This window comes from Pelodiscus sinensis, chromosome 7 (assembly GCF_052426305.1).
Source record: "Pelodiscus sinensis isolate ZL-2025 chromosome 7, ASM5242630v1, whole genome shotgun sequence".
Taxonomy (NCBI): domain Eukaryota; kingdom Metazoa; phylum Chordata; order Testudines; family Trionychidae; genus Pelodiscus; species Pelodiscus sinensis.
Genome location: NC_143058.1, coordinates 67,462,354 through 67,489,354, shown reverse-complemented (window position 1 = coordinate 67,489,354; position 27,001 = coordinate 67,462,354). Strand labels below are relative to the sequence as shown.

Sequence of the window (27,001 nt, the reverse complement as noted above, 5' to 3'; positions counted from 1 at the left end):
TGCACGCTAGCCACTGCGCTCCCCCATCCCCCCGGTGCGCGCTAGCCACTGCGCTCCCCCATCCCCCAGTGCGCGCTAGCCACTGCGCCCCCCCATCCCTCCGGTGCGCGCTAGCCACTGCGCTCCCCCATCCCTCCGGTGCGCGCTAGCCACTGCGCTCCCCCATCCCTCCGGTGCGCGCTAGCCACTGCCCATTCCTACAGCTTAGGGACTGGCTAGTCATGCTGATCCCCAGAAGGAGGAGTCACTGACAGTTTTTCTTCCATTGCATTTCCACAGTCATTCAAAGGCTGCAGAACCTGCCCTTCAGCGTCCAGGCAGAGCAGCCTGTGTCTGGCTCAGAGTCAGCGCGTTAGCACAGCAGCAGCTCAGTCATCGCCTGACACCAGCATGTCAGTAACTGTGTGGACCGCCCTTCCCATCGCTTCTCTTGTTCGCTGAGCCAGGGAGGGGCTTGGCTCTCTACCACCGCCCGCTCGGGGAGAGCTGGGCCTTCTGCAATGCACAGATGTTTGAGACACATCTGGATTGTCTGCCAGGGGCCCTGCTTTCTCTTCTGCACCACTTCTGGTTTTGGTCGGGCTTTCTGGAGCTGGGCTACTCCCAGTGCTACCGCCCATGGCGTGCCTGATGCCTCAGAGCAAACACCCTGAATTCTTCTTCTATGAAGTCTCCAGTGAAGGGGCCCTGCAGGTTTCATTCCCCTCCTAGACATGCTGCTAGTGGCCAAAGCTTGCGTCAGTTGTTCCTTGGTCTCTCGCTGATGATTAATTTCTGCTTGAAATGGAATTATATGCTGAGAATTTTGCATTGCGCTATTGGGCTGAACTTCACTTCACGGGGTCCGGAGCCTGGCCGCCAAAAAAGGCAGGGAGGAAGGCTGCCCAAGAAAACAAGAGACAGCTGAAGAAAAATATCTCATTCCAAGACTACAAAAAAACCAACAAAAAAGAACAAGGAGCAAATTGCTGCCCACAACTTTTAAGGGTGTTCTCAGAGGTTTATCCAGAGTGCTTTGTAGGGAAAATATAATAAACCGGGTTGGAGATTATTATACGACTTGAATCAACTACTCAAGTCAAACCAAGAGCCATTTACTGCACGTTGCCTATACTGCCCTTGTGTGGAAGTGACTGCTGAGCTATTACCAACCAAAACATGCAAGGGGGGGGGGGGGGGTGAAGTGCCACGTTGCTTGTTTTCTTGCATTTTCCATGGGGCCGTGATTAGAGACTCATCAACAGATCCAATGCTTATTTACGCTGTCACTGAACGCAGCTCTGCCCTTCGACAGGGATTCAGGAAAGCACTGACACAGGTACTTGGTCAATCACATTGTAAGTCAATGGGACGGAAGCAGACACTCCAAGTTAAGCAAGTGCTTACCTGCGACCCTGAACCAAGCCCCAGTTAGTGCCGGGGCTAGAAGAGCCAGTGTCTCTGAGCTTCAGGGCCCTGGCTGTGCTCAGGAGAGGTGGCTGTGCCTTCACACAGCTAAGCAAGTGACTCATGCAAAGAGGGACCTGCAGGCAGTGGGATGGAGCTGAGGAACTGCCGTCTCTGGGACACAGAAAGGAGAGACGCAGCCAGGGAGGAGCTGAAAAGTTCCTGTGAGACGCTGGGCGGAGCCTCACAACATGCTTGAGGCAGGAGATGACCAGTGCCGAGTACGAGGCAAGAGGCCCTTCTGGTGTCCTGCTTACAACACACCTGTTAAGCAAGGCCAGCGTGATGCTGACTCCTGCTCAGCTCGCGGTCCGCTATGACCCCAGGTCCCCTTCTGCCGTGCTCCTCCCTAGACAGTCCCAGGGCAAAACTCAGCCTCTTGGAGTCCCACATGCACCAGGCAGGACCCTAACACGGCTTCTCAGAGTCACTGCTCTCCAGGACGGGGAGGGACTGGCTGGCAAGTCCCTCCAGCCAGCCGGGACCCGCTTACGAGGCTGGAGGGGGCTCCCCACCTGGGCTCCTGATGGAACTCCAGGCTCCGGCCGTCGGGCTTTCCCCAGGCCACACAGCACCTCCCAGGGTCTGCTGCCTCTCCCTTGGCGAGCGTCCCTGTCCGGCCCCAGGGACCGTTCTCAGGCTCCTGGGCCCGGCCACGCCGCCGCACATGGACGCTGCAGAAGACGAAGCGCAAGGCAGGGCGAGAACTGGCCTCTGGCGAGGCAGCCGCCCCGGACGCATCACCGTCTCCAGCAACACTCACTCTGCAGCCACCTGTCTTTCCGCAGCTTCAGTCTCTCTCTCTTGGACAGACGCGGCTTCTCTTCTCCACCTGAAACACAAAAGCACCCGGCAGTGAGCGCGGCGTGGCGTGTCCGCCGGCGGCTCCTCCAGCTCAGCCCTAGCAGGCAGCGGCTGCGCTCACACCCGGGCCAGGCTCGCTGCAGAAACAGGCTAGCGCCACCTCTCTGGGTAATGAAGGAAGCTGGAGAGGCATCTTGTAAAACCATCCTCCACCAACCCCTGGCCACTGGTCTGAACGCAGCTGACTGAAGGAGAGCACATCAGGGAGGGCCCCGTTTTCAAAGAAGCCCAGAGCCGTATTTTCTCATGCTGACCACCCACCACCCAGGCCAGTGTTTCAGAAGGTCTCCGCTCCCCGGCTGCTGCGCTCCCATGACAATCTGGCCCTTTCCAGGGGGTCTGCAGGGAGCAGAACTTGGGTGAAAACCTCGACGCAGTTGTGAGTAAAACCAGCCTTTCACCGGCGGCTTTCAAGGTGTGCAGAGGTGTCAGCAGGAGTTCCCCCCGGGCCCAGGACAGGCCTGGTTTTACTGCACATCTGCACTCGTCATCTGGCAGAAACAGATGAATGGCATGTTACTAAATTGGAGGGATGACAAAGACCAATAAGGCCTGAGAAATATGAGCTTCTACCTAGGAAATACAGAATCGGACAGGACTGAGGAAGCCAGAGACAGTGAAAGAAGCCGAGGAACTGACAAAGCAGCAGTGCTGAAAAGATCTTCAGTCTAAGAACAACAAACTACAAATGAGCTTCCGATAAGACACTGCGGCAAGGGAAGCCCATGTAACCCGGGACTAGACACAGAGGCATCCTGAGACGTCACCTACTTAGGCCAGGTCTATACTAGACCTGGAAGGTCGGCGTGAGCTGTGCAACTAACGTACGTAAGGTAGCTGGAGTCGACAGAGCTTAAGCCAAGCTTGGTGCCATCTTCACATGGGAGGCTGACAGGAGCAAATGCTCCTGTCGGCTTCCCTTACTCCTCATGACTGCAAGGAGTACCAGCGCCACCTAGAGGCGCCCTCAGCGTTCAATTTAGCAGGTCTTTACTAGACCTACTAAATCGAACGCCAGAAGATCAATCTCCACCGCGTAAGTACAGACATAGCCTGAGTTTTGCCTTCAGACCCCAGGAAGCCCTCAAAAAAGTTATTCAGAGAAGAGCCACAAACATGATGAACAGGCTGTTAGGACGTGCTGGTAAGGAAAGGCTGCAGGCTCACACTTAACTTGGCTAACTGAGGAAGCACTAAGTGTAAACACTCGAGGAGCATTAATGGGAACGAAGGAGAAGAAAGATCATAGAATCATAGAATAATAGGACTGGAAGGGACCTCAAGAGGTCATCGAGTCCAGCCCCCCGCCCTCAAGGCAGGACCAAGCTCCGTCTACACCATCCCTGACAGATGTCTATCTAACCTGTTCTTAAATACCTCCAGAGAGGGAAATTCCACCACCTCCCTTGGCAATTTATTCCAATATTTGACCACCCTGACGGTTAGGAATTTTTTCCTAATGTCCAATCTAAACCTCCCCTGCTGCACTTTAAGCCCATTACTCCTTGTCCTGTCCTCAGAAACCAAGAGGAACAAATTTTCTCCTTCCTCCTTGTGACACCCTTTTAGATATTTGAAAACCGCTATCATGTCCCCCCTTAATCTTCTTTTTTCCAAACTAAACAAGCCCAGTTCATGAAGCCTGGCTTCATAGGTCATGTTCTCTAAACCTTTAATCATTCTTGTCGCTCTTCTCTGTACCCTTTCCAATTTCTCCACATCTTTCTTGAAATGTGGCGCCCAGAACTGGACACAGTACTCCAGCTGAGGCCTAACTAGTGCAGAGTAGAGCGGCAGAATGACTTCCCGAGTTTTGCTTACAACACACCTGCATTCTTTGCATTTAAAAACTGCTGTGTAGACGCGGTTATTTCGAGGAAAAAAACCCTTCTTTCGAAATAACCCTTACTCCTTATAAAATGAGGTTTAAGAGTTATTTCAAAAGAAGGGTTTTTTCTCAAAATAACTGTGCCTATACAGCGTTTTCTATCTCGAAATAGGGTATTTTGAAAAAGCGGCCGGCCAAAAAGCGGCCGGCCGCGATTATGCAAATGAAGCGTGAGAAATTCAAATCTGTGCTTCATTTGCAATTTCACTCGGCTGCATTTGCACTCCTCTCTCGAAAGAGGAATGCAGTGTAGACATTCCTCGCAGAGCCTGGTGAATGTCACCGTATGGCAAACGAGAGGAAAACCTGAGGACCATCAGCTTCCCACAAAACCAGCTGCCATGTGTGCATCTCCTTACACTGCAGCGTGACACCAACCAATTCCCAGTCCCAGACTGCTCCCCAGAAGTGCCCAGTGCTTTCCTGCTAGACCACATAAGCTCATGGAAAGTCCGTCATTACATTGACAGAAAATGACAGGCACAGACCTGGTTATCACAAAGGCAGTTTCCCCAACACCTCACTTCAAACACACACCGGTTTAGATAAAAAATATAAAACAAGTTTAACTACAGAAAGTTAAACTTCCAATGATTACAACGATTGAGACATACACATTAGAACTGGCTTCACAGAAATAAAAAGGTAAAATGCAAACTAGTACCTAACTTAACAAGTTAAGTGACCTCAAAGCAAAAAGGGTTCTTTCACCACATGCTTACAACAGTCTGGCTAGATTTCTTTCAGCCAAGACATTTCCCCCAGTTCAATGATGCTCCCTTTGTCTTTCAAGGGTTGTTTATGTTGTGAGTAGAGATGAGGGGATAAAGATAATTCTTATAGCATTTCTCTTCAAGAATCACCTCCAGATGGGGTTCAGGCAACAGCAAGCCTATGGGATAGGTCCATCCAGTTGTTTCTTTGCCAACAAGTAAATTTACTAGGTGATAGTTCATCTGATTGTTCTGATACCTGGCCAAAGTTATGCCTAGCCTTATCTCTTGGGAACTGGCTTTGGAGTTGTTTCCCTAGACATGGAATTGATCTTCGACAGTAACATTTTATAAATCTACACACTATGTTACTGTACATGTTTTACCAAGACAATAATGTTCAGCAGATTGTGAGTTTTCTGACAATACCTCTCAAAGCCTACTTTGTACAGAATTTATCACAATCTTGTAGAAAGGATAAAACATCAGGATACATACAGACAGTAACGCAAAAGCATACTGTGTTTATTACCGGGTACACATTCAGTCCTTGAACTTGTATGGACTAAAGTTCAGCATGTAACTAAAGCTTGAATAACTCCACTGGCTTTTTGGGGGCTACCTATGTGCATAAAGCCAAACAAGTGACTATGGCTATATGACTGAGGCTTTCGCCTACTTATGCTCCCACTGACTGATTTTCTAGATAGTTGTGACTGTAGCAACAGGGAAGCAAGAGTGACTCACTAGAACAGGATAGAATGTGAATAATAAAACACATCCCTGCAATTGCTGACCGACTGCTCAGACCTGACACGCACACACTTAACATTCATTGCTGGCTAACAGTGACTGAATGGATCTGTATTTCACTGGCGGGTTTTCCCTTGTCTAGAAGCATATTCATGAGTCCCCTGGAAAACAGCACCTGGCAGGATCTGCTAATGAGAAAGACCACAACAGCCGGCTAGCACGCAGAAGAACCAGGATGCCAATATTTATTTATTTTTGCCCAAATGAAGCAGAGTATTGAAGGAAACGCAAAAGCTGCCTGCTTGGTTCAGCCTCGAACCCCACAGAATCACAGGGCCCCCAACAGGAAATTACTCAGACTGGAGAGAAAATGATCCAGTGGGCAGAGATCAAAGTCGCTCTAAAGTGCTGAGGCTTTTTATCCTGAAATGAAAATGCTCTAATTGGACAGCAAGGCCCAGCAGCTCACTGTGTTAGCACCACGTCGGGTCCCAGAGCTCACCCACCGCTGAGGCAGTGGCAGACAGCAGGGAGAGGCCAACACACTCCTTCAGTGTCACGAGCAGGAGCCGAACCTGCAGGGCCCTGCCTGCAGCTGGACCTTTGAGCCCCCAGGAGCCGGTAATGTCCGCGGGGCTCCCTGCAGGAGAAAATCGCCTGTTCATGTGAAACTGAAGAAAGGACTGGGAGCCGGGAAGCCCTCCTGTGAGCCATGCGTGTTTTGTGCCAGACATGCACTGGCCTGTGCGGGGCTCTTCCGAGCAGGCGCGTGTTCGTATGTCTCACATGTTGGGGCGGTGTTAATACTCCCTGCACATACGCTGCATCCAGGAGTTCACGTCACACAAACAGGGACCAAGCCAGGAACTGCCAGTGTTCAAGGCTGCTCAGGCAGGTCTAGTCCAATCATGAAATTCATCGCACCAATGAGAATGCATTTCCTGTCCATTTCAGGGTATGGGTGGTGTTTTATGCTGTCCAGTGCGGGGCAGAGCCCACGCGAGTCATCTGCATATGGGACAGGACAGGCACGAGGCCGGGCTATTGTCAGCGGGGGCTGTCCTCGTCGGCCTCATGTCGAGGCATCTGTGGGCGATGGAAAGAAGGGGGAACGTTTCCCTAGGTTTACTTCACTGAAACGGCTACAGCCCGTCTCCTGCGCACCGTCCCTGCCTCACCCCGAGCGCTGAGTGACAAACGGGACCGGAGCGCGCCGGCGGGACAGTCTGGAATCGCCCTGCCCACGGCACCTCTACGTGATGAGAGAGGACCGACTGGGACGGTCCCCAAAGCTGGTGGATATTCCCGCCCTTTTATCCAGCCAGCCCCAACTAGCTTCTCTAATGCCTGCCCAGTTACCCATAAGCCAGCAACACTGTTCCCTTAGAGCAGGGGTGGGCAATAATTTTTCCCGGGGGCCACTTCAAAAATTTTTGAAGTAGTCCCGGGCCACACCAAAAGGGGTGGGGTCTAAATAGGAAGAGGGGGGGCCTAAATAGGAAGAGGCGGGCTACCCCACCCCCAGACCATGATTGGAAGTGGTGGAGCCCCTTTGCCCCCCCCCCCCCTTCCCACTAGGCACCCATGCCCTGGAAGAGGCTTGGCACGCTCCCCACCTCCAGGACAATCAGGGCCTGGGGGAGCATGGGAAACCGCCTCCCACTTCCAAGTGCCACAGGGCCGGGGCAGGGCGAAGGACGCTTCACGCAGCTCCCCCGCCCCTGGACCCTGATTGGCCTGGGGGTGGGCAAGTGCGCGAAGCCTCCTCTGCTCTCCCTCCTCTTCCCCCTGCCCTGTGAGCAGCACGCGGCACTTCCAAGCGCCACGTGCTCCTGGCAGGGTGGGAGGAGGCTCTGTGTGCTCCCTGGCCCCAGGCCCTGACTGGCCCGCGGGCGGGGGAGCAGCAGGGCCTCTGCGGGCTGGATCCGGCCCCTGGAGGCCCTTTTGCCCACCCCGCCTTACAGAGCCCCCCCTTAGGCCTCCACCCAGACACAAGTGAAATGTGATGGGCCTTGCTGAAAACTCTTGGTCCTAGAAGGCAGTTCTAGCAATCCCAAAGGGTTGGGGACACGACCTGCTGCAAATACACACTTGTGTCCTGTCAGAGCAAGCCTGGCCCGAGAGCTAGCGGCTCAGTAGCCAATTGCCTCGGCAGTCCCCCCGCAGGGCGGCTGGCCGTGCACGGCCTGGCCTCAGGGACAGCTCGGCCCCCGTCACGGGGAGCGCAGCGTGTGCATGTGTTCTTCAACGGCTTACATCCAGGACCCAGGAGTCGGGCTTGCTCTAAGCTTCTCGGAGTGTGGACGACTCGCCAGACCTACAGCGGTTCCCTCTCTGACGCCAGAAACCTCCTTCCCGCCACAGGGCGCAGCTGTGCTCGGCGGCTTGCCAAGGACACGTAAGGAGCTAGGCGCTGGGGTCCTGCTTCTCTCCTGTAGGGTTTGGTGTGGGAGCAGGGGAGAGCAGCCCCACCCCTGACTTCCGAGACGTCTGGAGCAGCTCCCCTCTCGCCTGGGCTCCCCCTGCCTCGGGGCCATGTGAAGGGCTGTGCTGCCTCTGGTTTGGGCCTCCAAGGTCCACTCAGCTCGTTTGCAAAACACCAGCACGGTTGCCCTCCCCCCGCTCCCCAATCCGGGGGCTAGACATTTACTCAAGGGAAGGGAAGCGTCTCATCACCTCCATGTCCATAGGCGCCCCGGAGCTCTGAGCGGAGGGTCACAGGGGTCCTGAGCTCAGAGCTGCTGACCCTGGAGCTGTCCGTCGGCCCCGTTAATTTTAGTAGGAGTCACAGACAGGCCACTGCCGGCCCTGAATCTTCTTCTCTGGCTGCAAGGAGCCCGTTCCAGCAGCTGTCACTCGGCGCCGACCGCTCGGACAATCCGAGGGAGGCAACATCACCACTTGGCACCACAGCCCTTGGAGCGTGTCCTGCCCCCGTCCGCACAGCAGCCACACCGGCCCTGCCTCTTGTTCTACACCCTGCAGTGGCGCATGGCCATTTCCATTCCCCTCGCAGGACCTCCGGCCCCCTACTCATTCTCCTGATCGTAACACACTCCAGGCCTGGGCCTGTCCTGCAGCCGGCCCCAACCCCTCTCCCACTGCCAGCTGCACAAGTGGGCTGTGGCCATGAAAGCTCATGACACCACCTACATGTTTTGATAGTGTCCAAGGTGCTGCAGGACTATTGGCTGTTGTTGAAGTTTTTCTGGTTACAGACTGACTCGGCTACCCCTCCGGAGCGCCTACCTTCCAATGAGCCCACTGAGGTCTTGTGTCCTCACCAGATCTTGTGTGGCCCTGGAGGTGGCTCAATTTTCAATAGCTAAGTGAACACTTGGACATGACCCACAGCCTCAGCACTGCCCACTCAACCACAGGAACAGAGCCAGAGATTGCAGCAGCACACGAACCCGCCCACGAGGCAGAACTGCTGCTGGGCCAACGGGAACTGCCACCGAGAAGACAGACAGACCCCTCGGAGTCACGGCATGTGGCTAATGTTGGGAACCTGGGACACTGGCAAGCAAGTCCCCTCCATGTGGCTTTCGCAGGGCACATAACCCCAGCAGGGCTTCTGAGAGGGTCATCAGGAGAGGCAGCCAGCATCACCCGAGGCACTAAAGCCAGCCACAAATATGCTAATGGAACATCTGAGGGCTAAGACAAGGAGAAGTCCTGTGGCACCTTAGGGTACGTCTACACTGCAACACTATTTTGAAACAACGAGTGCCATTCCGAAATAACTCAGTTCACATCTACACAGCAGGTAGCTATTCCAAAACACTGTCAAGCTGGAGGACTTCTTACTCCGACTCCGGGAACCCTCCTTGTCCGAGGAATCAGGGAAGCCAGAGGAAGAGGGCTCAATTTCGAAATAACGGCTGGATAGACACTTCCTATGTTGAAATAAAATATGCAATTGACATAGCTCAAATTGCATAGCTTATTTCGAGTTAAGCCCTGCAGCGTCGACACACTAAGAGACCAACAGATTTATTAGAACACAAGGTTGTGGCTAAAACCCACTTCCTTAGCTACACTGAACGGATGTTACAGAAGTAGGACTATACGCAGCAGGAAGAAGCTGCTTGTGATAACGAAGCTCATCGAGTCGGGGTGGGAATGTCATTCGCAGTGGTTCAGCTCCACAGCGGGGGAATTACCTTTGTAATGCGTTAGCCAGTTGAGATCCTAAGCTCAACAGTGTTGAATTTGCAAATGCATTCCACTAAATTCAAGAAACGGCCGAGAATTCTCCCCATAACAGCAGCAGTTTTGATGCCTTGTTCTCCAGCAAAATTACTCAAATTAGCATTGGGGTGTTTCACATTCATTGTGTCCCCCGGTTTCCATGTCTCATGTGCCATGACTGTCAATACTAGGTGCCTTCTCTTGCCACTACACAGAGCCTGAATTCTGACAAGCTAACTGGAACTTTTCCATCTCATCCCTCAACAGAAAAAACAATTGATCTACAGGGCAAATTAGGCCTTAGTTGGTCTCCTCATTATATTCTCAGTTACACCCACATAAACCCAGTGGAGACTAGCAGAGCTGCAAAGTGCAACCGAGAGCTCAGTTTTGTTTGCTGCATCTTTATTCCTGGGGATGATACAGGAGGTGGAAAGTTTCCCGCTTGACTGAGATAGCTCCGGGTGAGTCTGCGGAGGTAGGAAGCAGCAACACATTTCTTTGGACTTGGAAAGAGGGCATACAGAAATCCATGAGGCACAAGGAATGCGGAGCCTCGCACAACACGTTTCAAGGCAGCTCTTTCCACAGAATGCCTTGAACCAGCTTCCTTCCAAACACACTCACCAGCATTTTCTGCTTCCCCGGAAAAATCAAGGTGGAAGCAGAGAAACTGCCTGAAAGCACAGGCACACAGCGTGCATTGACAAGGGGCTGTCTTTCCACTGCTGTGAGCTTATGCTCTGACTGTGCCTGTTACTGCTTGCTCCCAACTGCCGGAGAAGTGCGATATCCCCACCACTCGGGTCCCTTCAAAGACAAGCCAGCCCAAGGCATCTTCTCCTGCTGGTTCCACGGTCTGCTTTGGGACTCGGCCACTTGGGTCTGGGAAGGGACGTGGCATGCACCTTGGCCGTCAGAGGGGGATGTTGGACCACAGGCAGCTTCTCGCTGGAACCCAAGTACCCCGACTCCGAATCAGGCTTCCCCGGCGGGAAGAGAGCACCACTCCACGGCAGCATCTCCTCTTGGAAGCGAGACAGGAGCAGCCCACCGGGAACAGCTCCTGCGCTGCTCGGCCAGGCGGATGGCCATGGAGAGAGTGCTGAGGTAAACAAGGGAAGGGGAGCTACTGGGCTGCCTTCAGGAGACATGACCATGAGGAGGGCTGGCGTCTGCCCTGCAGACTGCGCTCGCTAACCAGGGATAACGCGAATGCCATTCCTCAGTAGCATCCTCTCTTCTCCATTTCGTTTGCCTGGCTTGAGGATTGGGCCAGCTAATAACTTTTCAAACAGAAGAGATCAGCAGTGTCTCTGAGCAGATGGGCGGAATCCTGTTCACAGAAAGAGTGTAATCCTATTAAGCCGCTGCAGCTTCTGCCATTTACATGCATAGATCTAGGAATTCAATCAGGTGGAATTGCAAATGCAGAGTTTTAACTCACCCCGGAATGGGGGCAATGCTGACACCAGACACCGCGTGAGAAGCCGACATCACGTCCCCGTGTTACTCCCGCTCTTCACCGTCACTCCCGTTAGCCCGACGGCTGCTACACGTCATCACCAACCCTCCCTTCGTGCCCTGACTCTCGTGCGGCGCGACCGACGGCCCGGCCCTGCTCCCACGGCAGGTGCCTGGAGCCCACTGGGCTGCGGAGGTGGGGGGCACTGGGCTTCCAGCAGGGAAGTAGCTGCAATGCCCGGGCCCAGGGTACGGGGTTTTTTCCAAGCTAGCCAATCAGGAGTGCCGGAGAGTCACCTGACTTGGCTGGACCTGCCAGAGAGACCCCAGAGCGTGCCGTACGGGCGCCGAGCGAGCGAGAAGTTGCCCTCAGCACCGTGTGGTCAGCGTCTGCTCCCGCCCCTCGACGCCCCTCCCTGCCAAGGCTTCCACCCCGTCCCAGTAACACGGCTGAACCCGTCACCTGGACGTCCCCCGAGCGCAGCTGCTGGCCCCAGCCACCAGCCCGCAGCAAGCAGCCTGTGGCCGCAAACTTCTCCTGGCTGCTGCCCCCTCAGCTGGGACAGCCGCTCCAGAGCCCATGGGAGTCGCCCTCCTTTCTACTCAAGGCAGGCGCAGGAGCCATGGCCCGGCAGCACAGCCAAGCCCTTCTGCTCACAGGAAGGCACCGGAGGGCCCCCAGTCTGCCCCAGGACACACAGCAGAACCCCCCAGCCAGCTCCCTGCAGAGCCAGGACACGGCAGGGTGGCGGGAAGCCCCGGCCACCATCAGCACCGGGCACTCCCAGCCGGCAGCAGCCTCACTCAGGCACCTGTGCTCTCCTCTTCCTGCACCCCACTGCCTGAGGCCTTGTGCGGGAGCACTGAGCTGCAGGGACCCGGGGCTGGTAGGCGCCCGTCAGCGAGCACAGCTGCGCACAGGGCAGCCCAGCCGACGTGCACCGCGGGCGTCGCAGCAGGGCGGGCTGGGAAGAGAATGCGGCACTATCGGGCTGGGCGCAACGGGAGCGCACGGTGGTTGAAGTCGCTGGCCTGGCACGAGGTGGGTAAGGAAAAGGAACCGAACCGCAAGCTGCACTGGAGCTAACCTGCTCCCACGACAGCAAGCTCCTGAGGGCAGAGACTGTCCAGCGTGGCTCGGAGAGCACTGAACCGCTGTAGGGTCCGAGTGCAGGCAGGTGCTGCCCCCCAGAGTCCTCACCAAGGGGGACACGCCTTTCCGTGTCCGAACCAACAGCACATGGTGCAAAGCCTCCAAATGCACAGGCCAGAGCAAGGCAAGGGGGCACTGGCGGGGTAGGTCTGGCTGCACCTCTCCTGCAGCGCCACCTCGCTCCTGCCTTTCAGAGCCAGGCTCTCCCACCTGCCCTTGTACCAGGACTGGGAATTAAATGGCAGCCCAAGAGGCAGCTGGACCTCAGAATTCCTCTGACGACACGTCAGAGAAGCTTGGAGAGGGGATCTGGGCGTGTTGGCTCCTGCGCATGCAGCCGAGGTGCTAATGAAAAGGAAGGTGTCAGCATCAGCTTAGCCTAATTTAGAGAAATCTAACAGCAAGGGCTCCAAAGGAGGGTCCATCTGCTTTCACTTGGCCACCACAGCCGCCTTAAAAATAAAATCCTCCTCTGCTAGATATTTTAACAGCCAGCTGCACGTGGGAGAAGTCCAATGTCAGGCGAACACTCTGCTGTCAGGGAAGGTAGTAATGGACAAGGCCTCGTAACGAGTTCAGAGATCTGCTGTGCTCACGAATAGCGCCGCACCTATTTATACAGATCTACACACTCCTGCGAATCGCTTGCACAGCTCCTTGCTATTGCTTAGGCCACGTCTACCCTTACCGGGATGGCGATCCATCCTCCGGCATTCTCTCTAGCAGGTCTAGTCAAACAACTTGTCCCGCGGGCGCCCTCGGTCAGCACGGGAACTCCGCGACTAGCGAGACGGGAGCTCAGGCTCAGATCAGAAGGGGATAGAAAAGCAGTGGGGGGGAGATGGACAAGCCTCTGACTGAGGAGATCTCTGTTCCCAGGGTAACAGGGAGAGGCTGGTCTAAGAAGCAGCAAAAGCAATCAAGGCAAGTGATTCCATGGGGCTAACTGACCAGGCCTGCAGAGTCAGGCCAGCCGGAGTGGATCAGGGCGCCCGGGAAGCCAGCTGAGAGCGTGTCTGCAGTTGGGGGGGGAGGGGACGTGTTTAGCTGAGAGGGTGGAGGAAAGTGCTGCTGGGAGAAGGAGGAAGAGACAAGTGGACACCAGGCCAAGGAGCCGGGGGGGGGGGGGGGGGGCGGCTGGGGAAGGTGTGGGGCAGTAGCCCAGGGTATGTCTACACTACAGCACTAATTCGAACTAATTTAATTCGAATTAGTTAATTCAAACTAAGCTAATTTGAACTAGTGCATCTAGACCTAAAAACTAGTTCGAATTAGCGTTTTGCTAATTCGAACTAGCATGTCCACATTGAGTGGACCCTGAACCGAGGTTAAGGCTGGCCGGAAGCAGTGCCGGCAGGGCATCAGATTAGGACTTAAGAGCGTGGAGCTGCTGTCTCAGGCTAGCCGAGGGCTGTGCTTAAAGGGACCCGACCCCCACTCCGGACAGACAGTTTTCAGGGATTCCCCGCTTGCAAAGCAGTCCTGGCTTGGAGTGCCCTGAGTGCCTACACTCGGCACAACACAGCACTCGGCCATCACCCCGACTGCACTTGCCGCAGGCTGCCATCCGGAGGGGGGGGGTCAGTCGGGGGGCTGCAGGAGAGCTTCCACCCCCAGAAGCCCGCAGAGCCACCCCAGTCCTCCCTATCGGGGGCTCGTACCCCATTCCACCCTCACCTCCTTCCACTTACCCCTCCTTAGCCCCCCCTTCCTGATGTACAAAATAAAGGACACGTGTGTTCAAAAATAGAAACTCTCTTTATTGAGCAAAACTGGGGGAGACTGGGAAAAGGAGGTGGGAGAGGGGAAGAGAGAGGGTGGGAGAGGGGAGGGCAACTAAAATGATGAAGGGTTTGGAACAGGTCCCATATGAAGAGAGGCTAAAGAGACTGGGACTTTTCAGCGTAGAAAAGAGGAGACTGAGGGGGGATATGATAGAGGTCTATAAAAGCACAAGTGGTGTGGAGAGGGTGCATAAAGAAAAGTTCTTCATTAGTTCCCATAATAGAAGGACTAGAGGACACCAAATGAAATGAATGGGTAGCAGGCTTCAAACTAATAACAGAAAGGTCTTCTTCATAAAGCAAATAGTAAACCTGTGGAACTCCTTGCCGCAGGAGGCTGTGAAGGCTAGAACTAGAACAGAGATTAAAGAGAAGTTAGATAAATTCATGGAGGCTGGGTCCATGGAGTGGTATTAGCCAGGGGATAGAAATGGTGTCCCTGGCCTCTGTTTTGGAAGGCTGGAGATAGATGGCATGAGACAAATGGCTTGGTCATTGTCTTCGGTCCATCCCCTCTGGGGTAGTTGGTGTTGGCCGCTGTCGGCAGACAGGCTACTGGGCTAGATGGACCTTTGTTCTGACCCAGTACGGCCGTTCTAAGCTCAGGGCTCAGGGTCGGGGGTCTCACTGGACCACCTTGATTTTCATGCTCCTGGGTGGCCAGGCTGGCAGCTATCCTGCCCTAGACGGCCACTTTCCTGTGCCTAGTGCAGAGGTCGTGGACGAGGTCCACGATGTCCGCACTAGACCAGGCGGGCGCCCGCCTCTTGCGGACATGGGCAGGCTCCCGGGAGCCGCCAGCCTGGTCCCGGGAAGAGGTGGAGGGCTGGGTGGCAGCGGGTGGCTGGCTCGAGCCGCGCCAGGTGCAGAGTCTGCTGGCTGGGTGCTGGCAGGTTTGCACCTGGCACGGGCACCGTAACCAGACCGTGCCCCTTTAAGGGCTCCGGGGCCGGGAGGGGGGCAGAAGAGTTTCCCTGGTGCTGCCCAGAGTGGCCACCAGGGCAAGCTGGGAAGGGCTAGACTCCAACTAGTTCGAATTAAGTGGCTACACAGCCCTTAATTCGAACTACTTACTTCGAACTAGGCGTTAGTCCTCGTAGAATGAGGTTTACCTAGTTCGAATTAAGTGCTCTGCTAGTTCGAATTAAGTTGTCAGGGACTCACAAGGCAGCTACTAGGACAGGGCCCTGGGCTGGAACCCAGAGTTGCAGGGGGCCTGGGTTCCCCCCACACCCACCTCCCCATTTCCACACAGGGCAAGACTGCGGGGAGTTCTCCCCTTATAGCACATGCTGGCCACTGAGGAGGAGAGCTCTGAGAACAGCCAGCTAACGCCCTGGCTGCGGTGCCTAGAATTGGGGTGCTGTGAGCCTCTGGAGCGAGCAAATGGGCCTGGAAGCACAGGAGCCAGAGAGTTTCAGCAGGAGCTCTGCCACGCGGCATTTTTCCCACCCACCGCGCTGCAGACAGCGCCACGCTCGGCTCAAGGTACGTTAAGGTTCCTTCGGTGTAACACAGACCTGGCTTCAGACTGTAACGCCGTACTTCACAAGCGGTCTCTCTGACTTCACTAGGACTATTTCCAGCCTACCCCAATCTGCCGCAATGCCAACACACGGACTTATGGCACGAGCAGAGTGCACCAAACAGAGCAGAGCCCAACGCAGAAGGGGAGTGGGCGAGAGATGCATTCAACAATGCCTTGAAAAAGCAGCAGCAGAAACTCTTGGGTGATGGTGGGGGCAGATGGCCCCTGGGAAGTGCCCCAGTGCCTGGCCGCAGAACGTCGCTGCAGGGTGGAGCGCCCACACAGGAAGAAACAAGGGTCAAACGCTCCAGCACACACCGGAGCAGCTGTCATGAGCCGACGGAGGCTGGCGCATCAGCGCTTGGCAATCTGCCTTCCTCTTCTCGCCCCGACCCTTACCGGCTGGTGGGGCTTCCCCCCGGTCTGCAGGGGAACCACAGGACAGCCTCATGCTGCAGAGCACGGCCAGGCATGAAGCGTCTGCCCGACCTATTCGACCGACAAGGGCACCCAGGCAGGAGCGCCTTTCACCACGTGGCTCTGTTCTAGTTTGCAGCATCCACGGAGCGCCATGACATGCAGCTGCTCCCTGGCCCTCCAGTCACGGGCCAGCTCCCCAGTGGTTCAGTGGATAACCGTGACAGCGACCATCGTGCTACGGCAGGACGCCCCCCACACGCCATCGGAGGGGAGCAGAGACGCACATTCCCGGCTGCCTGTGCGTGAGAAACCTGCCTTCACACAGCCCGTGTCGAGGGTGCCTTGGCAACAGCACTTGCAGGGCAGTGAGTCACGGCCTTGCTCTCACGACCAAGCTGAGAGAGAGAGCGCGAGCTGCGAGGGACGCCACGGAGCACAGCTCCAAGTGCCCGCGCCCCCACTGGGCCTGCACCCCTGCAGCAGCAGCAGGCCGGCTCTTTATTCGGCCGAGAGCTTCTTCTCTCAACTGCTCATCCCCTTTTCTACCCGCATCCCTTCTGGGACAGGACCCCTGCACGGACTGCCACGGTGGCGGGACACCCATGGGAGTCCCCAGGGTCAATAAGGGAAGCCCAGGCTTTCCAGGGAAGAGGGCAGGTGAGTGTGGAGAGGTGGGGTGGAGGGGAGTGGGGAAGGAAGGCCATCATGCAGCTCCTCCAGAAGTTCCCCCATTTTAAGAACAGACAACAAAAGCCGCCTCATTTCTCCTGCTGAGGCCAGAAATGCCACCTCCAGCAATTCACACTCCTGGGGGGTTAGTGACGTAAGTGGAAATCATGTCAGTCTTCATGCCAATGCCTCACTGGCTTCATTTCGAAATGTTGCTCCAAACCTCCCATTCAGGACACGAGTCCCGCTCTCCCTCCATTACAGCCATCACCCTTGACTCTTGCAGGAGGAGGAAAAGGGGTCGGGCATCTGGGACCCGCCACGGTTACAGAGAGTCTCTGTAAAAAACGTGCCGGCTGACGTGGGAGCCAGGGCCGTGGGGATCTGGGCAGCCTTTGCTGTTTGCTCATTGTCAAATACAAATCCTTAATTAGCTCAATAGCCAGGAGAGACAAGGCAACGCCCCCTTGTCCAGGCACCTCGCCGCTCCAGACAGCAGCGTGAAACGAGGGGAAAAGTCCCTGAGAAAGGTGTGGCGGTTTGACAGCATCACTCCACATCTCTAGCGAAGAGCCAGCGTTACAGCTTTCGACAGACTGCCTTGGATTCCCTTCCACGCGACTGCACCCGGCTCCCTCTGAGCGACTTGGGAACGCTCCCGACTCCTGCACAATCCCCCGGAGCGACAGGCTCTCCGAGGCGGCCTGAAGCAGGCGAGCTGCTGCCTTCAGAGCCCAGGGAGCGCTTGCTCCCCACACGGTGCCAGCCCCCACGCACACGAACCTTTCACTACCATCATTACTGGGCCCGGGAGAGCCCTGAGGCCGTATGCCAATGGGACGACCTGATAGATTCAGAGAGGACAAGGCCTCCAAAGCACGTCCCGCTGCCCACTGGCGCAGCGGTCCCCTGGCACGGAGCTGCGAGCGGATGCTCTGCTGGGGACAGAGGGAAGGCGGACAGCTGCTGTGAGCTCTGCACTGACGGCTTCGAGCCTCCACTGTCCCCACCATCTCTGCCTCAGCGGCACCCAACTGTGCGCAGGCAAGAGCTCACACAGGCATGGCGACAAGCCGCAGGAGGAGTCCCGGGGCAGAGGAACAGCTCCACGTGGGGCGGGTCTGGAAGGGAGCACTGCAGGCCCCACCATGCACCCCACAAGCAATGGGCTCACGTGTCAGGGAGCGATCCAGCAAGGATCTGCCCATGGCACCGTCTGCATGGCTGGCCCGTCGCAGGCAGCTGAAGCTGCCCAAAGCCCTTTGTTAGCACCTCAGCATGCGCAGGAACGAGCGGGGGGAAAGGGGGGTCTGGGGTCATTGCAGCCCCTCTCGTCGGCTTCCCACGCCGTTACAGGGGCAGGTGGAGCCAGATTCCCTCCACACTTGCAGGGCTGCCCATCCCCTCACAGTGTGTTTTCCTGTGGCCCCAGGGCAATTCCTCCAGGATGCAGCTGGGGGGCCAGGGCAGACACACACGGAAGCCCCAGCTTTTAGCCACACAGCTGCATCATTACAGCCAGGTCGCTACGTCAGGCAGTATAGTCACAGCTCTCTTGCTGACAACGTACTTCCGCCCCCAAGCAAGGGGCGGCAGCTTTGTCGGCAGGAGACAGAGCTGTTCACGCTGACGCTTGTGTCGGCAAAACTCGCCTTTCGCCGCCGCGTCATTGTAACACCTATGAACACCAGAAGTTATGTCATTCAGTTGCCAGAGTAGACGTGGCCTAAGTGATTTGACCAAGGTAGCACAGGGAGGATGTGGCAGAGCAAGGAACTGTACCCAAGTTTCCAGTGTCCGACCTTAGTGCCTGAGCCATTGAACCACCCTTGCTCTCTAGGCAGTGAAGCAGTTCTGAGAGAGAAGACATCCTATGATTGGATCTGAATCCAAGGCAAAGGGACGTCATCTAGAATACAGGCAAATTCTCCTGTACGGTGGGCAGAATTCTTGGTGGCGAGCATGGTTGCTACTTAGTTCTGGAGCTGAACGAGGCTGGCAAAGCCATTCATGCCCAGTTCAAGGGGATGCCATTTAGCGGCTTATGGAGATGTAAAAGCGACAAGGAGTCCTTCATGCATCTGACGAAGTGGATCTTTGCCCACAAAAGCTGATGCTTCAATACAGTGGTCCCCAACACGGTGCCCGTGGGCGGCATGGCGCCCATGAGGGCATTTGTGTGCGCCCGCAAAGTGCTCGGGGTTGGCCCCGCCCCGGGCGCGTGGTGCATGCGCGGTGCCGGAGCTAGCTCCAGGCGCATGGGGAGCACCGGCACCGGGAACACAGCCAATTGCCCACCTGCGCCCCGGGTGCGTGGTTATGGGGGGCGTTGGCCCCTGGAGCGCAGCAAAGTGGCCACTCTGGCCCCCGGGCACGCGACTATGGGGAGCGCCGGCCCCGGGAGCACGGCAAATTGACATCCCCACCCCCGGGCACGCAGCTATGGTGGGGGGGTGCTGGCCGTGGGCGCACGGCTCTGCAGGACGCTGGCCCCAGGCTTGCTGCAAATGGGCAGTTCCGCCCGTGGCTACACGGCGCATAGGGTTGCTGGCCCCAGGCACGTGGCTCATGGGGGTGTGGCGTATGCACGGCCCTGCCCCCGGGTGCGCGAGTGTCCCCACCCTCTGGTGCCTGGCAGGCAAATGACCACGCCCCTGGCACCCGGTAGCTGCAAATGGTTGAGGACCACTGCTCCAATACATCTGTGAGTCTATAAGGTACCACAGGACTCCTTATCGCTTTTGCAGATCCAGACTAACACGGCTACCCCCCGACATATGGAGACGTAGGACCTCTTGGTCTCTTCTGACAAGTCTAAGACATCAGTACAAGGGATTGCAAGGCTTAGGCAAAGAATCGGCTTGTATTTCCCCCAATGATGCAGGAGTTTGCTTGTTTACACTTCATCTGCCATCAGAATCCAGAGGAGTAATGCCGGGGAGGGGCTGTTTCCATGTCAGAGGGCTCAGTGTTTCTGTACCTACCTGGGGAGAATTCTTTTGAGGACTTTTGCAGTTAACTGGTTCTGGGAACCTCCTGCGACAGATGGTGGCCACAGGACACTCCTCTTGCCCCGAGACTGGGAAGGTGGGGATCTGTCTCCAGATGGCAACAGTCTAGCTGAAAGGGTCGTTTTTCTCTTGCCTACATCCAAGTCCCGTTCCAAGCCCTAGCCAGGGTGGCGTTGAAGCTGCGGTCAGATTCCAAGTGTGGAGGGGGTAGAGAAGAGCCTGAGCCCCTGCCTGGGACATCTCCGTGCAAACGCCCAAGTCTCACAGGACGATGCTTCTTGGGAGCTTCCACAGTCAGTGCCGTTGAGTTTCAGGCCGGTAGGAACCATTAAACCACCTACCCTGGTCTGGCGTAACACGGCACATTGCACCTCGCCACGTTCCCCCCACTGAGCCCACAAGGCACAGCGTCCCAAGAGCAGCCGGGCAGGACTGGACGGCTTCAGGGGCTGGAGAAGCCAGCCCTGCCCAGGGAGACGATGCCAGGGGGCAACCACCCTCACTGTAGAAGTAAAGCCCCCGCGTTCCACTTTGGATTTGTCTGGCTTCGGCCTCCACCGCTGGCTCCTGTCCTGCCTTGGGACCCACTAGACACTGGTGCCGCTGCTCAGAGGCACCAACTCCATGGGAGCCCCGGGGCAGGGGGGGGGGGGGGCGGATGAGCAGATCCTAAGCACCCACTGGTAGCCAAGCTCCTCCCCCCACTCCGCTGGACAGCTGGCAGCCCCACTGACCAGAACCGCCCCACCCCCCCGCACCTTCCAGCCTGGGGAAGAGCAGGGACTGGAATGCTCAGGGGAGCAGGGAGAAGAGGCCGTGCAGAGCCAGGGGGCAGAAGCGGAACGGGAGCGGGGCGAGGGCAGAGCAGGGCCAGGGGGCAGAAGCGGAACAGGAGCGGGGTGAGGGCGGCGCACAGCCTGGGGGCAGAAGCGGAACAGGAGCGGGGTGAGGGCAGAGCAGGGCAGGAGCAGAGCGGGGCGAGGGCGGAGCAGGGCAGAAGCAGAACGGGAGCGGGGCAAGAGCGGGGCAAGAGCGGGGCAGGGCAAGGGCGGAGGAATGGAACGGGAGTGGGGCAAGGGCAGAGCAGAACCTGGAGGCAGGAGAGTGGGGCAGGGGTGAAGCTTGCGTGGCTCAGATGGGCAAGCCGTCCCATCTAGGGGGCAACAGATTAAGGGGGTGGCATTTATTGTGAGGAACCTTGCTTGGATTTGAGGTTGGGTGGGAACAGACTTTATCCCCCCTTCCTCCAGCTCCCCCCGTCCAGGATTCAGAGTCCATCTTATCTCAGCTCTTGGTTTTGCACAGGATTATTTTTCAATATAAATGAATACATCTGCTTCCTGCTTCTCGGCCTATTGTTCAACACAGGCCAGCAGGCGAACGCTAGTGCCTAAGCCTATCTGTGGATTAAACCCGTAACCGGGATGGGACTGGAGAAAGGAGCGAGAGAGCACAGCGCCGTCTGTGGCCAACGGGCGTATGGCACTGCTCCTGAGAGAGATCTGCAGAGCGAGCTGAAAAGAGTGACACTTGACCCTGCAAGTGTCTGTAGGATGCTGCTGTAAGGGCAAACGTTTGAGCTGTTGTCTGCTACAGGAGGGCAAATCCCGCAGGGTAGGATCAGAAAGACCCCAGTGCTTTCAGGGTGAATTGCAAGGCTGTTACGCGTTATCCAACGTTAGCAGGGGCATCAGCAAATGCTATGGGGTAGGTTGCACACAGGGTCCCTCATTTTCTAGTGGCACAGGTCGTTGGAGCCTGAATCTATCTAACCATCCATCCATCCTTTCCCGCACACCCTCCATCCATCCATCCCTCCCTCCCTCCCCACACACCCGCTCTATCCATCCTTTCCCACACACTCCCTCTATCCATCCTCTATCCATCCTTTCCCGCACACCCCCTCTATCCATCCTCTATCTATCTATCCATCCTATCCCGCACACCCCCTCTATCCATCCATCCTTTCCCACACACCCCCTCTATCCATCCTCTATCTATCTATCGATATCTTTTAGAAAGCTGGCGTATAAACAGTTCAAGCTAAGGAGATGGGCGAATATGACATGATATGAATATTTTCTAACCCTAGGCAAAAAGCACTAGCACCAAATTGCTAGGGACAGACCCTGGGCCATGACAAGGAGGCAGCCCTTCCAAAAATAACAATGCTTTGGGAGTGTTTCAGTGAATACTGGACTTTGCTGTACTGAGTCCCAACCCATAAGATTCTACACCCCAGCCCTGGGAAGAGTGCAGCCATGGGAGGGTGCATAAGGCTAACTCAGTGCCCAAGACCAGCGTGCCACAGGTGTGCACGTACATGACGTAAGAGCTAGGCTGCATTGTCATATCACTGCGCTTCCAGATGAAAAGAAACAGGAACAGTTAAGGTTGCCAACACAACTGCTAAAATACTAACACTGGGCAGAAAATGCTGTTCTGGACTTAGCAAAGTTGTCGAGAATTTAATCTTTTTTGCTCTCCTGAATCAGGATAAAAAGTCCAAGTCTCAAAAACGTGTGTGCTCACAGTCCAAAGAGAAACACTAGGGTCAGGTCATTCTAAATGTTTCATTTACATTTCAGCCTTTCATTTTTTAATGTATCTTGTTGCTATAATGAACTTACATTTCTAAATGGGAAGTCATTTCAAATTGAACTAGAGAACTTCGCATCTGGAAAACATCAAGATGAAGAGATCTGACAGTTTTGAAAAATTCTTCCAAACAGGAAATTCATTGCAATTGACCCTTCCCCAAATACAATTTTAGTTTTGACAAACACATTTCCAAACCCAAAAGCATTAGACAAAATTCTCAGCCCTCCCTACGGAATACAAACCATAGGGTTCAGAAGAGATGCTCCTCTATCTTTCATTCAATAGTCAACTACAACAGGTAAGATATGAAATGTGCCTAAACATAAAAGAACCAATGACAAATGAGATTATCAGACTCTGTATTTGCGTGTCGAGGTTGAAGATAAAAATATTGTTACTATTTGCGTTCTCCGAGAAGCAGTGTGTGAATGCAATGGAGCCACACAGGGGCAGAAGCAAAGATTAGGCTGACAAATTTAGTATAGGTGCTTCCTGACTCAGCAATAGCGTTATCAATGTATTACAGAGCCCCGCTCTGGGGCTGGGGCAGAGAACGAGCGAACGCAGAGGAAGTGCTTGTATCACTCCGGACCCCTCCCTGGAGCAAGTCACAGCCTCAGCTTTCATGCAGAGCCCTGTGCGAACCGCGCCTCTCCTCGGCACTGGTGCGCGCTGCGGGACCTGCCTGGTGCGCATGGGTTACACTCAGCCCCCTGCTGACCGGGGGATGGGCGTGGAGCGTGGCTGAAAGTTCTGCAGGAGAGGCATGAAGCCCACGTGGGCCCTGGCGAGGGAGCGCTCCCCAAATCACTAACCCCTGCCGCCCCTCAGACAGCTGCTGTTGGCGACATTGCACCCTGGCCATTAGCGACTATTTTAAGGGCGCATGGGCTGATTGGGAACCAAGAGCTCGGCCGGCGCACCACACCCTGGGAGGCGAGCCAGCCGCATTCCACTCACTACAGACAGGCGGCGTTTCAGCTGCAGCCCAGCACACTGGGGCACTGCGTGTGCGGGCCAATACCCTCTGCCTCTACATCTCATCAGTCTCTTCCACTTCATGCCAAGTCAACTGCAGCCCTTAGTTCGGCTCCTGGCCAATCAGGAGGGTGGGAAAGGCTTTTCCCAGCAGTCCCTAGGCCAGCCGGGACTGTGTGAGCACATGGCCAGAGAGCTCCCCAGATCGATTCCCGTGCAGACCCTGTACAAAGCCTCCCATCTCCGTTAGAAACAGTCCATGACGGAGAATGCAGCACGCAGCCGACCAGCCTGGCTTGGATTGCAGGTTCAACCAGCGTGAGCGCCGGACGGACGTTAGACTTACCAGCCTGTAATTGCCGGGATCACCTCTGAAGCCTTTAAAAAAATGGCAGGAGCTCTCCCCCAAGCATCTGGCACAGAGCTCATTTGCATGACAGGCTACACCCCCCGTTAGCATTTCTGCACTTCCACGTGCTGCCCGCATAGCTCTGTGGCAGACACCAAGAGGGAGCCGGGGCTGGATTTTTTGTCTTCTTAATAAATAGCTTTTCTGTGGGTGAACAGTGGACTCCCAGCTCGGCCTGAAAAGTTGTTGCTGAGGTCTCAGAGATACACGGAGTCCTTCCCCACAAAGCGCAGCGAGGCAGGCAGCCAGCATGAGAGAGGACCACGCGCCGAGATTCACGCCGGGCGGAAGGAGGGCGGGGCGGGTATTAGGTGTGTGCGTTTTTTTGTTGTAGTTTGTGAGATGGCAGAACCGCAGAGCCCGTCTTCCCTCCACCTGGGCCAAGGCTGACCAGGCTCCCAAACCCTCAACATCCCCACGAGAGAGGAGCTCAACAGCAACGACTAAGAGATGCAGGCGCGCTAATTCAGAACCTCTCTGACAGGAAGAGCTGGCAGAGGAACCCTCTTGTGGAAATGGCCGCCCGTCCAGCACCCAGTGCAGCCTCTCTGCCCCCCTCCCCCCAGACAAAGCACCAGAGTCGCTCGCTTCAGCGAGTCGAGAAAGGAGGCAGAGCCGGCACAGGCCTATCTGTAACCCCTCCCCACCTGCAATTCCCACTCCCACCTGCTTCTGCATCGTTCCTTGCATTTTAATCCTGTTCCCTCCCGCAACACAGACAGATCCCTCCCCTCCCCACCTCACCCCTGTTACTAGAACAGCACACCCCTGCGCTTGGTTAGCGTACTGCAGAGTTCACACACAACTTCCACCACTAACAGAATAAAATGCATCCAGCCTAAACCATCTAAAACAATTCGCCTTCTTCTAAGAGACGCCCGGTCTGTTGCTAGCCTTCCCTGACAGTTAAATCTTAAACCCTTTATTAAAAACAAAGCCCGTTGCTTTTCCTTGCCATCTCCTTGTCCCTTCATGACACTGCTGCAGCTGATACGTTCTCCCCAGGCGCTGTGGGGAGAGGCAAAGGGACTGGTCATGCTACGGTTCTGGTCAGCTTGCCCCGTGGCAGCGCAAGCAGGAGGAGAGCGACCTTTTCCTCGGTTAACAGTCTGCTCTGCTCTGCCAAGCCCAGGGATCACCGCCGAGTGCCAGCCCGGACGTTCCCTTTCAGAAACGATCACACTGCTGGGCTCCCGAGGCACCCGCAGTGCTGACGGAAAAGGTGAGGTTTCGCCCCTTGGCTGAAGGGACGGGGGGGTGGGGGGGAGGCTGGAGTGCAGGTTTCTCCATCAAGTGCCTGAAGCTGCTTTCAACAGGGGTTTTCTGCAGGGCCCAGGGGATGTTCTGCGCATTCAGTGAGCTGATTGCCCAAAGAGAAATTGCACAGAGCCATAAACGTCACCCCCACGTTCTTAGGGAGTCAGGTCTCTGCTGTGCGCCCATCCCACCTGCCTCCTGGCCAGGGGGCCTCCCTCCGGCTCTCGCCACACCAGGATGACTCTGTGCGTCTCCGCAGCTTGAGAAGCAGAGACTCCCTCTGAACGGCAGGAGGCGCAAGCCTTTGGACTGGGGCAGGCGCGTCTCTACAGCCAGCACAGGAAGCACTGGGTCTGTGGAGGACACAGGGCCTCTCTCACCCTCGAGGCGCCCTGCGTCCCGGCCTCAGGGCAGCAGCAGCGGGGAGGGAGGGGGCTGGGAAGAGCTCTGTGTGACTGGTAGCTGCAGGGAAGATTGGATTTCTTCCCCCTAATGGAGCCAGGGAGAGCAATCGATCACTGTTACTGCCGGGGCCGACGGCGCCCTGGGAAGGCCCAACCTGATGTGGGGCTGCACGAGTAGGGGTGCTGAACGAGGCGCGCTCTGCAGCCCGTTACACGAGGTGGCGCCGAGGGGACGGTCGGTCCCTAGAGAGCAAGAAGGCCCGGGACGTCGCAGGCCCCGTTCCCCTCCCTGGTGTAGCTCACGAGGAGACGTGCCTGGTGCAGCTCAGGTCCTGTGCGCAGGGCGCAGGGATTTTCTGGACAATAAAACGACACAGTCCAGGCTTCATTTCAACCACGGTTCTTGGGTGGGGGTGGGGCGGACGGTTCAGCAGCAGGATGCACGGGGAGAAAGGACGCCCCAGCCCTCTCACCGCAGCCTGGAGAAGCACCTCCCAGTGGGCACAGCCAGGGGAGGGCACAGCTTTATCTGCCCCCCCGAGTGAGCACTTTCCCCTCGCTCCCTGGCAAAGGGCAACAGCCAGCAGTGTTCCCGTAGGAACTGGGGGGAGCTTCAACCCTACCCCCCCTCCTCCCGAGAGGGCACCTGGGGGTGCAGTTCTGGAGGGGGGGGGGGCACGTCAGTCAGCCCCTTTCATCTTCCTGGTGATTCTGTCGTGTTTCCGCACGGCTGCACGAGACGCCGCCCATTCCCGGCACAAGCTGCTTTCGTGGCACAGCCAAACCCTGGCCTTGCTGTAAGTTACACTGAGAGGAAGCCGTGTAACTCGTGTGTGGTCCTAGCTCTCGCCATGCGGGCAAAGTGCTTGGACAGACAGAAACGCTCTCCAGTTTAGAGTGGATTCTGGTAGCCTGAAGAGGCCTCCGATCAGTAGCGGGGTCTGGCACTGTGGAGAGACACGGACGCACAGTCTGCCGTTCAGACCCTCCTCCAAGTGATGGCTCTGGATCCAGGACAACAGCCACCCGTGACATTCCCAGCCCCTCTGCAGTGTCTGTCCTGTCCCAGGCTCTGCCAAGGACCTTCCCCCAGGGCTACCCTGTCTCCAAATCAAGAACTCCCACTGTGTAACTGATCTGTTCCTGACCTGTCATGATTTCTTATTCTGGCTGGCTGGAGAGCACCTGGAAGCTAGCTCCAAGCTGCCCCACTGGATTCCACTGCTCTTAGTACCTTTCATTATCCTACATCCCAGCAAAGGCAAACCACAGAACGCTCTTCTGAATGGGAGCTAACAGTACACGTGCTGCCAGGCCACGACCAAACACCGCAGGGCTACAGCTCTGCCAGGGCACTCCTAGCCAGAGATACTGCACAGACCTCGCCCGGAGCACAATTCCATGCCCCCAGGACAAGCCGCTGATCCTGCTCATCTCTGGGGCAGCATGTGGGGGGCTGGCAGTG

At 56.2% G+C, this 27,001-nt stretch overlaps 1 protein-coding gene across 6 annotated transcripts in view; it reads right to left on the bottom strand.

Annotated features, from left to right (window-relative positions):
* The window catches only part of SLX9 (SLX9 ribosome biogenesis factor), a 62,252-nt gene that overhangs the window by 6,524 nt on the left and 28,727 nt on the right, over nt 1–27,001 (bottom strand). For all 6 annotated transcript variants that reach the window (XR_012905361.2, XR_012905362.2, XM_006113339.5 and 3 more), the window contains one exon: nt 2,210–2,278. Coding sequence is in view for 4 of the 6 variants with exons in the window: in XM_006113339.5 (XP_006113401.1) it covers nt 2,210–2,278 (69 nt within the window). In the remaining 2 variants the exon portion in view is untranslated. The remainder of the gene's footprint in view (nt 1–2,209; nt 2,279–27,001) is intronic.